The sequence below is a fragment of the Arachis stenosperma genome, chromosome 9 (assembly GCF_014773155.1).
Source record: "Arachis stenosperma cultivar V10309 chromosome 9, arast.V10309.gnm1.PFL2, whole genome shotgun sequence".
Classification (NCBI taxonomy): Eukaryota; Viridiplantae; Streptophyta; class Magnoliopsida; order Fabales; family Fabaceae; genus Arachis; species Arachis stenosperma.
In genome coordinates, this window is record NC_080385.1 from 160,854,888 (window position 1) to 160,867,374 (window position 12,487).

Consider the following 12,487-nt stretch of genomic DNA (forward strand, 5'->3'; position numbering starts at 1 on the left):
TACGCCATTTGTTGATAAAATATATATATAATGGATGTCCCTACTTACACTTAGTTGCATACTTTAGTACATTTATATAAGAAATGCTAGGACATTATTAATTTTTTAACGAATATTGACTCAATATTTTATTTTTATATTATTAAAATTTAAAATATAACATTTAAGATTTAAAATTTACGAAATATTAATAAAAAATAATAAATTTTATTAATCATATAATATTTATTAAAGATATAATTATTTATATTATTTTTTTATCCAATTAAATTTTAAAAGAAATGATATTATAACATAATATCAGAACTTAATGTGAATCGAGAATTGGATCTAATGTTATATCTGTATTGGGGTTTGATGAGACAAAAAATAATTAAGAACTCTTTGATATTTTCTTGAAGTTAGCTAGATGTGAAGCAATGAAAAAGTTGAATTAATAATACAAAACAATAAATAAAAATGTTTACGTTTATAACTTTAATTAATTTGCGTCTCTAGTAGAATGAGATAATGCTTATTATTGCAGAGATTGATTGCTTTGGTGGTCTTTACATTCCATACTCTTTCTCTTTTGTGATACACACAATTTTAGTGCTTTCCTCTTCAGCAATCCATATAACTTGTGCTTCCTTTGCTCTACATCACCCTGTGTACTTATCATTCTACATTATTGATTCATATTACTTAATTCTCCTTCTCTAGCTAATTGCATTGGAATGATATATATATATATGATTCAAGACATATATTATTATGTAGAGAATTTTTATATATTTATTTCTTGTTACTTCTTCCATTCTACCAAATAAAAAGAAATTGATATGAGTATTATATATATGTGAGTCTAAATTAAAAGAGTGTGTTAGTTATAAAATTAGTTATGTTTAAGTGATATGAGTTATCAATACGTTTTGTCATTTTGTGTGTCATGCAAAATTCATGAGCTTGAGGTCAGGTGTAACTTCCCATATAGAGATGATCTATATGAGATGGTCTCTATTATCATCATGACATTCTAACATCCACGTGGACCTACCAAAACCCTAATTTTCTGCTTTCATCTCTACTTGTACTTTGTTTTCAATAATTATGTTGCTCCCCATGATCTTATAAATATATGAGCAACCACATATACATATATATATAGCTAGCGTTTTTAAAATATATTTTTTTAATTTTTTTTTCTATTTAGTAGTTACAAATTATATATTCATGTAAAAATAATAGATGAAAATTGATTTTTAAATGATAGACTAAATTATTTAATATAATACTCTCAATATTTTAATAATTATTTTAATAATATAAGAAGATATTTTTACGTGAATAATCACTAAATCAAATCATTATTTCCTTTTTATTTCCTTTTGTGAGCATAAATTAAAGCATAGTGAATTAGTTATATATATACTCTTACTTTTTCATGAATTAATATGTTTATTAACAATTTAGCATTATATATATTTGGTGACCCTCACTTGTCTCATCAGGAACTTAGCATGCGTTACTCCAAGTGATGACCAGTATATCTGATTCTTTATTACCAACTTTTTAATGCATTCATTAAAGGTTAATTCAAGAAATGAGAACTGGTATGGAACAAACAAACATTTGACCGATCGACGAATAGTCTTGACTTTTGGATCAAAAGATAATATTTAAGATATCTGAATTCTAAAATGTGTACAACTTTTTATGTTAATTAAGTAGGGTTTTGATATCTAAGAGCGAATACTTTTTTACATTTTATCAATTTTTACATTTACACATATACACAAATGACAAATCAGTTTAGTTTACATCTACAGAATCTTGCACACACATTAACAGAAAAGGAATATTAAAGAGCCATCAAAATATATTATTTTTATTATTAGTTAGTTATTAATGATTAAAAGTATATTGTTGAACGAATTAGTTTTTAGTATGTTGGGTTGAGAGATACATGGACAACTAAAAAAAGATATCTTATTAAATTATTAAACTAAAAAAATTGAGTTAATAATTAAGTAATAACAAAAAATAATAAATTTTGATAATTTTTTAATATTTTCAAATAAAAAATAGGTATATATATAACAAAAAAAATTAAAATACTATCAAAATTTATTATTTTTTATTAAAGCTTTTAACCATCAGTCTAATATTTTTATTCTAGCAATCTAATATTTTTTTAATTCATACTTTTAAATATTGTTAAGTAACTGATCCTATTTTTAACTCATACTTTTAATATGGCTAAGTAATTGATCCTGTAGCATTCTTCTATACAGCTTTATATCTAAATAAACAACATATTATTACTATATCATCCGGACATTTAGTATTTTCATTTTTCAAACAATAACTTCTCTCGCCCATATTTCGTCATGTCTATTGACTCGGCCTTCCAATTATAAGGCTAAAAGCTCAAATAATTTGCAAAAGGCGAAAGCTAGCACACACAGCTTTTTTATTTTATTTTTGTTAAAGAGAAAAGGACAACAAAAGCTTGATAGCACACTTAGTGGAGAAATCCCACTTTTTTTTTTCATAGTAACCAAAATTTCAACCATAAATACCATTAAATTGTAGCGTGTGTTCTCCACACTTTAATCATCCTTCATCATCCATCATTTTTCAATTTTCATGGCATTCAATCATAGTAATAATAACAATCATAGTTCACCAGTTAATAACGAAACCAAATTTGTAGTGAGTGACCTTGAGCAACAACAACAATTATCAAGAACCCCAGAGAACGAAGAAGAAGCAAATAAGGAGGAGGAATTTGATTACTCAAAAAGATCCCAGTGGCTGCGTGCAGCGGTGCTGGGAGCGAACGACGGGCTGGTGTCGACGGCGGCTCTGATGATGGGAGTGGGAGCAGTGAGAGAAGACATGAAGGCCATGGTGTTGTCGGGTTTCGCAGGCCTTGTGGCAGGGGCATGTAGCATGGCCATTGGTGAGTTTGTTTCTGTGTATTCACAGTTAGACATAGAAATTGCTCAAATGAAGAGACAACAACAAGAAGATGAGAAAGAGAAAGAGAGTTTACCGAACCCTTTGCAAGCAGCGGCAGCATCAGCTTTTGCATTCTCGGTTGGTGCAATGGTTCCTCTTCTTGCGGCATCTTTTGTAAGAGACTATAAGCTCAGGTTGGGACTTATTTTGGGGTCGGTTAGTTTTGCTTTGATTTTGTTTGGTTGCTTGGCTGCCACTCTTGGTAAGGCTCCTCCATTTAGGTCTTGTGTTAGGGTCTTCTTTGGTGGTTGGTTAGCCATGGCTATAACTTTTGGCCTAACCAAGTTGATTGGCTCAAGTGTCCTTTAACTACTATCTTTTCTCACACAAGTTTTTCTTGCTAACTCGGTGTCTAATTACATGTTAAAGGTGAATCATGTGTATTCTGTTATGTACATATATTATTGTATAGAAGATATTCTATTTACTATTGAATAAAATATAGAGCTCACTTTGAATAATTGATGAGTTCATATGATCATATCACGTTAAATTATAAATAGAATATGAGCTGGTATAATATCTCATACTATATATATTCGGTGATTACTCACATAAAATTATTTTTACGTAAAAAAAATTATTAAATAATAATTTAATATATTAAATTATTTAACCGTTGTTAAGTATGGTCATTTTCATATACCGAGTGGTCATCGCATACCCTACTTCTGCTTTAAAGAGGCCACTTAAGGATGTGTGTGGATGGAAAAATTATAAATAATTCCCATAAAATTTAAGATAAAAATATCATATTTTTAAAGTTTAAAAAACTATTCTTAAATAAGTTTAATTTTAGAAAATTAAAATACCATAATTTCAATTTCCACATTTTTTCTGGATGTATTTGATTTCTAAGAGAATGAAATCGGAATATTCGCAATAATCAGTAAACGAAGCTAAGGGTATATTTGGGCCTTTCTATTTCTACACGTTAGCATGCACAACACAAGGCAGCTAGCTATTGGGATTCGGAAATATCTAACTTAGCGTTTCAGACTTTCACTTATCATTTGAAAACGAATAATAGGAAGTCATGCTGCTTCAGTTATGGAAATCTATTAATCTTGTACGTTATGAAAGCTTGATGGGAAGTGCCCCTCTTCTGAGCAATGGCAGCCAAATGAGGAAGCTTAAACCCATGCTTTAGAAAAGAATTTTACCCCTACTACGAACAAAACTATTGGAAGCAACGTTCACCCAATAACAAATTAAATAGGGTTTTAGCTACACTGAGCTTGCCTTGATGAGAATGGATCACAACGAAACATGGCAATCATAAGGAAACGATGATGATTATGTGGAGCCTAGTTACCCTGCTAGGCTGCTACTCAATAAAGGCGGCGAATGATGATGTAGTTGACTCAAAGTGTCAAGTTTCTACAAATGAATATGGTCAGACACTAATGAAATGTTTGCCCAAAAAGATTTCAGATTTGATAAACATGCTGATATATTCAGAAACATAAACAAAATTTCATACTCCACATGGGAAAAAAGTGTGTCTCAAATACAAAGGGAAATATAACAAGAATTTTACAGCAAGTGCCACAGAAACAAAAGCTGATTATTTCTTCAGTCACGCAATAATTACTCCCGTAAAATTTTAGCTTCGCCTCAGTGAACAATCGCAACAGATTAGAACAATTTGTCAGCTTCAGCAAATATATCAAAATGTGTAGACCTTTTTTGCTTCTGTGTATACCACAAACCTATATATAAAATAGTAATTCACAAAATTTGAACCTTCATATCGTACCATTTCTCACCATTTTAGCCTGAACTTCCCGGATGACAAAGTAAAGGAGTCACTAGTGCAACATGTACCATTTACTTTCAATGCTCCTTATCTTAGTCATTGCAACATCTTTATTGGTCTCCATGGTGGATCCAACCACTTCCTCACATGAACCCTTCAAAGTCTTGTACAGAAATAATTCATAGAAACCATCTTGTGCTGAAATGAATGTTTCAGTGCCCACAAAACAAGTCTCTGCTCATTGAATCTTGAAAACATTCTTTAATTTCACAACAAGCCTCCATTCTTCAGTGCTTAGATCATCCTGTATCAATTGATAGATTCAGTTTTATGATACTAGTACTTGAAAAAACCCATAAAGAAATGATTAAAATATACGAGCTGCAACTGACGCGTTTACTTATAGCTTACCCGATAATTAGCTTTGAGTATGTCGATAGACCTCCGAGAAATATGGCTTACAAGTTCGTCATCTATCTCAAAATGCCTCCCAAACATTTTCTGTTGCTCTCAGGATTGCTACCAACAATCTGTAAACCCAATTGGATATGATTGTAAGACCAAAACAAAGGGAACTAAAAATATACTAATAAACAAATAAAGAAATAAAATGCACTCCCCTTTCCCGGCCACTTATCCTTTATTTCTACTCTCTCTCACTGACACAGCCAAAAACTGACCACAGGTAAGGCTTAAATTGTTTGAGACATTTAGTACCAGTATAATAAATAAAACTACCAAACACACCAAATAATTTTAAACAGCTTCTACGAGGGCACCCCATACATATACATTTAATTCCATTTTAAAACTTTGTAAGCCATGGAAAATCGATTTTCTGTAGGTATGTACCTTAATAGCTACTTTCAGCCCCTTCTTTGCATAATCAACTGGCTTGTGGTTATTTTCAATGGAGGCAATGCGGCCAATATCAATGAAGTCTCTAGAAGGAATACAAATTGGAGTCCCAATCTGTCAAATAGAAGATATTACATACAAACTCAGAAACCATGAATCACGAACAAAACAAAATTAACAAGGTTCCCTCATTATACTAACCCTAGAACCCAAAAAGATAAAGTCGGTTTTAATGGTAAGAAAATTCTTTCAAGACAAGGTTAGAAAAATCTCAATCAGAGCAACAGTTGGGTTGACTGAGATCATTCCCAAAAATAATGATGCAAACATGAAACATAAGGACATGCAGGAATGAATAAGCAATCTTATCTGGAAATAATCATTTTCATTCTACTGTTCCTACTTCTGCATTTTAAAACTATTCGATAAAGAATATCCTTAACGTATGCTACAAATAAAGAAATATAACTGCCAATTTGTAGCCAACAAGAACCCTAAACCCAAAAAAAGTGTTCCGTTTTTTTTTTTCAGAACTGATAATAAAGCTACTCAACAGTCAACACATAATGCAGTAATATTGAGAAGTTTCTGGAATAGAAGAGTACCCTCGCAATGCCTTCAAGAACATCAACTCCCAAAACAATTGGATCCTTCTTGTTGAAAACACAGTTTGGTAAAATTTTCAGAACACATGGGAAGACTGCCTCATCGGCAGATTCCTTCTTTTTCTCCTCCTTAATGTTATCGATATAGGCCTTAAATTGATCAAACAAATGATAAATGATATCAGCGATAAAAATTTTCACACCCAGTTCTTCTGCAAGGTCCCTAGCCTCGGGAGTGACTTTGACATCAAATGCCAATATAGCGGCATATTCTCGTTTCTTTTCAAGCATTACGCTTGCCTTCATAACATCCTTTTTATGCACAGGGCCAATGCTTATACCACTAACGGGAATATTCACTTCTGGTGTTTTCAAAAACTCCAGCAATGCTTCCAAAGAACCAAGGGTAGATGCCTGTACACAAACTCCCTCACCACTCCTGTCAATCCTGCTCATGACTGATCGCATATCTTCCATTGCAGATTCTTTAATATCGTCCAAATCATCATCAGGCTTCACAACATATAAACCAGTTCCAGCAATAGCATGTTCAAGCCCCTGAAATATAATGCAAAATAAGATAAAAATATTTACAATTTATGAACACAGGAACCATTGAGACATTATGAGGAAAAATTAGGATGAAAAGAAGTCTGATCAACATCACCAAGTACCTGGGCAGTGATCTTTATACCCATTGCAGCTTTGATTTCTTTGTGATGAAGAAATGTACCCTGAAATTTATATCATCGTTACTAAGCTGTAGAATATATGTCTGAATAGAGTACAATGTTCAAATATATAGAAGAAATTGGATTATTGACTTCGAGAATGAGACATGAAAATGATTGGTTCAGGTAACAAATTTAACTTGTTTTGTTATAGAATTAACATAGTTGCACAAAAGCAACAAGAAATAAAAAGTATAAGAAAAGACCGAACCTTAACACGGAGTTCCTTCATTGGATGCGGTGTGAGTAAAGCTCGAATTGTTGTTACAATTGGCCCCTATAATAGAAAACTTCATTAGCCAAAGCAGGAGAGCATGTAGTTAGATTAATGCCAGAGATTGTGACACTTGCCTGCATTCCACAGACAACTATTTGGTCTCCTTCATGAAGAACACCATTAACTAAAACAACATCAATAGTAGTTCCATGGCCTTCAACAACCTTGACCTCCAAGACAGTGCACTGGCAGCCACAATCAAACAACAATCAGGCCACTGGAGTTAAGTCAACTTAAAAAGCAATAAGCCAGTATTACATATTATGAGACAACACAGCTAACCTGCACTTCATCACTATAAGTAAGTTTCTCAGCCATTGTTTTTTGGGTCCATTGAACCAATAGTAACAACAAATCAGGGATTCCTTCACCACTGAAACATCAAACACTCCAAATATCAATAAAACAGCCACCCAATAAGCATTAAAACAAAAAAAAAAATCATAGAACTACCCTAGATACCACTGGAGGAGATGATACGAAATGGTAGAGGCTCAACTAAAGGCCCTCCAAAACAATCCATAGTAACAGTGTCAAACATTACTAAAACCCTTTTGTTCCACGCTACCAGGGGTATTATGGCTACAGGCCTACCACAGTTACCTTATTGCACTTGTAGGTACAATGTTGAATGTTTCTCCCATTTCCTTGTTTTTATAATACAACTCGGTATTTAGTCCCTGTTCCTTCAATTGAGTAATAATCTAGCAAAGAAACAAAAGAAACATTAGGCTGGGACTGTGGCAGACAATAGTCAAAATTGTCTAGTAAAACAAAAAGTATACAAAAAGAAACATTTTAAAACCTGGACGAGCCTGTGATTGAACTCATTTTGAACATCCTTGGTTTGTTGTTTCATCGCTTTGATAATTGGAGCATTGCGACATGTTTTCCACCCATAAAGCCTGTCAACCTGCAATGTTGCGAGAACAATATGAAATAAATAAGCATTGATAATATCAGAAGAATTTAAGTATCAACTCAAAATTTGGAGACAAAAACCTCACCTTATTCAAGGCCACAATGAATTCTGTATTCCTCATTTTTAATAGATTGAGTGATTCAATTGTCTGTTGCTCTAAGCCATGCATAATGTCAACAACCAAAATTGCAATATCACATAGCCCTGAACCCCGAGACCTTAAGTTAGTAAATGATTCGTGCCCTGGCGTATCAATAACCAGTAGACCAGGAACTTTTAGTTTTGCATCAGCTTTCAACTCCTTAGTTCTTTCACGTATGTTGTCCGCAGGGAAGTATGTTGCACCAATCTGCTGTGTGATACCACCGGCCTCACCCTCTTGAACATTAGTACCTCGAATGCAATCCAGCAGCTTAGTTTTACCAGTATCCACATGCCCCATGATACAGCAAATTGGAGAACGGAGGTTCTCTCCACTCGGCTTAGGAGACACAGAGGACTTTTGCGTTTCTTTTGACTGAGCAAGCTTTGTAGGTTCCCTTGGCAAAACAGATTTTGGTGGTTCTGAGTTATTCTTGTCAGCAACAAGCTTTCTATCTATAATTTCTTCGGTCACAGGATTAGAAATTGTTTTCTTTGTTGCAGCTGTTATATAAGATAATCCAACCAAAAAAAGAAAAAAGTATAGTTAAAAATCAATATATATATTTTCCAATTTAAGCAAGATTATAAACCAAAAACCCTTCAATTCAACCCCACACACTTCAAAACCATGCCTAATAATAATAGGTATGGAGACGTTGGATGCATGTTCCGTGGCATTTAGCATAAACACACAGAAAGAAGTTATTCTGCATTTGCACACAATTACAGAAAGAAGATAGGTAATGCACATGCAACAGGAGGATCTATCGTTGTAAGCATTTCAAAATCAGACAAACAAAATCATATTCATAAAGTACACCATAAAAAGAGGTTTGGCATGAATTCATCTGCCAGTTGAATCCCAATAGCCCACTTTAGTGGCAGCAAGTGGCATCATAAACATAATCAAGAAGGCACTTGCTGACCAAAACCCACAAACCAAAACCTGATACTGGATCCAAAATTCAAAGATTCTCCACTTTTTAACTTTCTGTTCCCATACATCATACTATATTCTTGGAATAAAAAAATCACATTACTTTCAATCATCAAAGAAATATCAGATATACAAATCTTACCAGCATTGTTCATAGTTACAGCAGTCTTTGTCTCCTTTTTGGCAACTGGTACAAGCTCAGAATCTTCATCAGCAAATGCACCCTTGGCATTCAGATTAACATCATCCCAGCTTTTTGCATCCCATTCATCCTCTTCTTCATCATCATCTACTCCATTGTCTTCAACAGCTTCCAGAGGTTCAACTTTCTCCTCCACCTGCTCTACCACGTTTTCTTCAACCTTTTCTGGTTCGTCTGAACCTGCATCAGTGGCTGTCTCTTCCTTTGCTTCAAGGCTTTCAGCCGTCTCAACCGCAGCGGTGGCGGGGGCAGCAGCACCATTCTGCTGATGATGGGTTGGTTTCGACTTCTTTGTCTGATATATAGGCCTTTTGGCTGGTGCACCAGAGTCCCCACCAGGGACAGTCACACCTCCTGTGCTATTAAGAAACTGCTTCCTCATTAACTCCAAGCGGCGAGCCTCCTCTTTCTGCTTACCAGTTAGCAGTTTACCTTCTTGCTTCTTTCTCTGGAGCTTCTCCTTTTCTTTCTCCTTCTTCCTGCGTCTAGCTTCTTCAGCCTGTCTCTCAAGTTCCTCCTGCCTACGTCGCTCCTCTTCTTCCTTCCTTAACCTCTCCTCCAATTCTTTCTTCTGCCTTTCTTCAGCCTCCTTCCTTCGTGCTAATGCCTCTTGCATCTCCCTAACATGCTTGGGTATTTTCTTGTTGTCGACTGCTTTGGCCTTTGAATCATTCTTCTTAGCTTCAGCAGGCTCGGCCTTAACTTCTTTAGCTTCATTTTCTACTGCAGTTCCAGCAGCTGCAGCTGCTGCTGCTGCCGCCTTCTTCTCCTTTTCCTTTTCCTTCTTCTTTTTCTTCTTCTTTGCAGCAGCTGATTCTACTGTCTCCTCTTCCCCCTCCTTTTCACCCGCAGCATCAGTAGCAGGTCCTGATTCCGAAGCAGGCTGAGCCTTATCATCCTGCTGAACTTTATCATCCTGGGATTGAGGAGCAGAAGGTTTAGCTATTGGAGGGCCCTCACCAAGCTCCGCGAGAATCGCATCTAAATCTTCCTCCTCTTGAGCAGTTCTTCCACTCTTGTTTTTCTTCTTCTTCTTATTTTTGGAGGTTTCAGTGACTCCACTCTTATTTACATTGTTGTCAACATCTGCACTACTAACTCCAACACTAGGTTGCTCAGGCTCAACAGTTTCATCACATGGTTTGGCACTAGTTTTCTTTTTAGAAGACTTCTTCTTACCCGAAAACGCAACCAAAACATCATCTTCATCCTCACCGTCTCTAGTAGGCTCAGCTACAGAATCATCTTCTTCATCGGCAAAAGCTGAACTAAATGAAGCCTTCTTCGTAGACTTTGATGACTTCTTTTTCTTACCAGAGAAGGTAATTGGCATGTCCTCACCATCCTCATCTTCCTCCTTTTCATTCTTAGCCTCCTCCCCATCGTCAATATCACCAAAACTAGCTGCTGAAAATGCAGCAACACCACCCTTCCTGCCACCTTTAGAAGACTTCTTCTTCCCAGCAAAAGCAATAGCTGGTTCATCCTCACCTCCACCACTATCCACCACCTCCTCCCCATCATCAAAGGCCGAGGCAGAGAATGAACTGCCTTTCTTCGATCCCTTCGATGGCTTCTTCTTACCCGAAAAACTAACCACCAGCTCATCCTCCTCCCCACCGTCATTATCACCATCATCAATAGCATCAAAAGCTGAGGCACTGAACACACTGCCACCACCTTTTTTCGAGCCCTTAGAAGGCTTCTTCTTCCCTGTAAAACTAACCACAGCCTCCTCGTCCTCCTCCTCCTCAGCGTCACCACCCTCACCAGTTATCCCAGATTTGTCATCGTCTTCATCATCACCACCATCACCGTCATCATCACCAAGCAAGCCAAAACCAGATGCAGCAGCGAACACACTGCCTCCACCACCTTTCTTAGATTTACCCTTCTTCTTCTTCCCAGCAAACACAATCCCAGCATCCTCATCCTCATCATCGTCCCCAGCCGCACTAATTGCCACATCATCGTCATCATCTTCGACGTCCTTACCCTTTGCCTTAGCTTTGGCATTATCCTTTTTGCCCTTCTTCTTGGCAGCTGGTGGTGCCACAGGCTGCGGCTCCTCGGAGAGGTCACCGATGTCATACTCATTATCGTCGACAACGACCTTCTTCTTCGATTTGCCGCCTCCCTGTGATGCAGCAGGCACGTTATCGTCGTTGCGTGCCGTAGGCTTCTTCCTACCCATATCCGATTGTTAGGGTTTCCTTCGTCCTCTTATCCTCCTCCTCCTCCTCCGTCCCCTATCACGGGAATTAGAGTCGGCGCGTGTCAAAAGGACAAACGAAATCTCGTTCCTCTAATAACGGGGAATTTAGAATCGGATCATCAATAACAAGATCGCTTAAAACAAAGAACGAATTGGATAGGCGTGGGGGATGGAGAATGAAAGAATCTGTTCCTTACCGAGATGAAGCAAAGCTTGAAGTCTACGCAGCGTAGAGGAATGTGTGTGAGAGTAGCGGGGCAGGGTCTAAATGCAACAATAATGGAAGAGGCTGGAAGGAACAAGGAAGAAGGAAGTCACAGCTAAAATTCAACAAAACCAGTGAAACTCATGCGGGTAACACAGTACTCTTGGAGTCTGGAAAGACCAATAAATGCCTCTTTAGGGTTCTCAATTTGTTTATTTTTATTTATAGGCCCAATCCTAAGCCCATAGAATTGCACACAACACGGCCCTTATTTAACCCCATTCCGTTCGGTTGGTACATATCTTTGCTTGTGTTCATTGGTTCCAACTTCCAAGTCTAAGAAAAGATAGAGAATGATGTTTTGGATGAGTTTTTTAAAAAAAAGATATTTTTTGAATTTTTTTTTAAATTTTATAATAAAAATTAATTATATATTTAGATATTTTATATAAAAAAATTTTATTTATTAATGATGTTTGGATATAATAATATATAAATATTTTTTTATTATGTAAAAGTTATCTTTTAAAAAAAGATATAATTATAATTTTTTTTAAAATATTTTTTTATTTTTTAGTATTTAATTATTAAAAATTTATTAAATATGCTAAAAGATAAAAAAAATTAAA

General features: G+C 35.6%; 2 protein-coding genes across 2 annotated transcripts; one reads left to right on the forward strand and one right to left on the reverse strand.

The window, feature by feature from the left end:
* The first annotated feature begins 2,605 nt into the window (after nucleotides 1–2,605).
* On the forward strand, nucleotides 2,606–3,445 carry LOC130951251 (vacuolar iron transporter homolog 1-like). The gene has a single exon (XM_057879895.1). The coding sequence runs from the start codon at nucleotides 2,629–2,631 to the stop codon at nucleotides 3,310–3,312; it is 684 nt and encodes a 227-aa protein (XP_057735878.1). The 5' UTR covers nucleotides 2,606–2,628; the 3' UTR covers nucleotides 3,313–3,445.
* A 993-nt stretch (nucleotides 3,446–4,438) lies between these two features.
* LOC130951831 (eukaryotic translation initiation factor 5B-like) lies at nucleotides 4,439–12,030 on the reverse strand. Its single transcript, XM_057880569.1, is given in 14 exon segments — nucleotides 4,439–5,066; nucleotides 5,174–5,272; nucleotides 5,275–5,292; nucleotides 5,615–5,734; nucleotides 6,226–6,783; nucleotides 6,900–6,959; nucleotides 7,168–7,233; nucleotides 7,308–7,418; nucleotides 7,516–7,606; nucleotides 7,837–7,937; nucleotides 8,039–8,146; nucleotides 8,241–8,800; nucleotides 9,379–11,743; nucleotides 11,851–12,030. Coding segments are annotated over 13 exon segments (4,212 nt in total). The 5' UTR covers nucleotides 11,633–11,743; nucleotides 11,851–12,030; the 3' UTR covers nucleotides 4,439–5,000.
* Nucleotides 12,031–12,487: the final 457 nt, after the last annotated feature.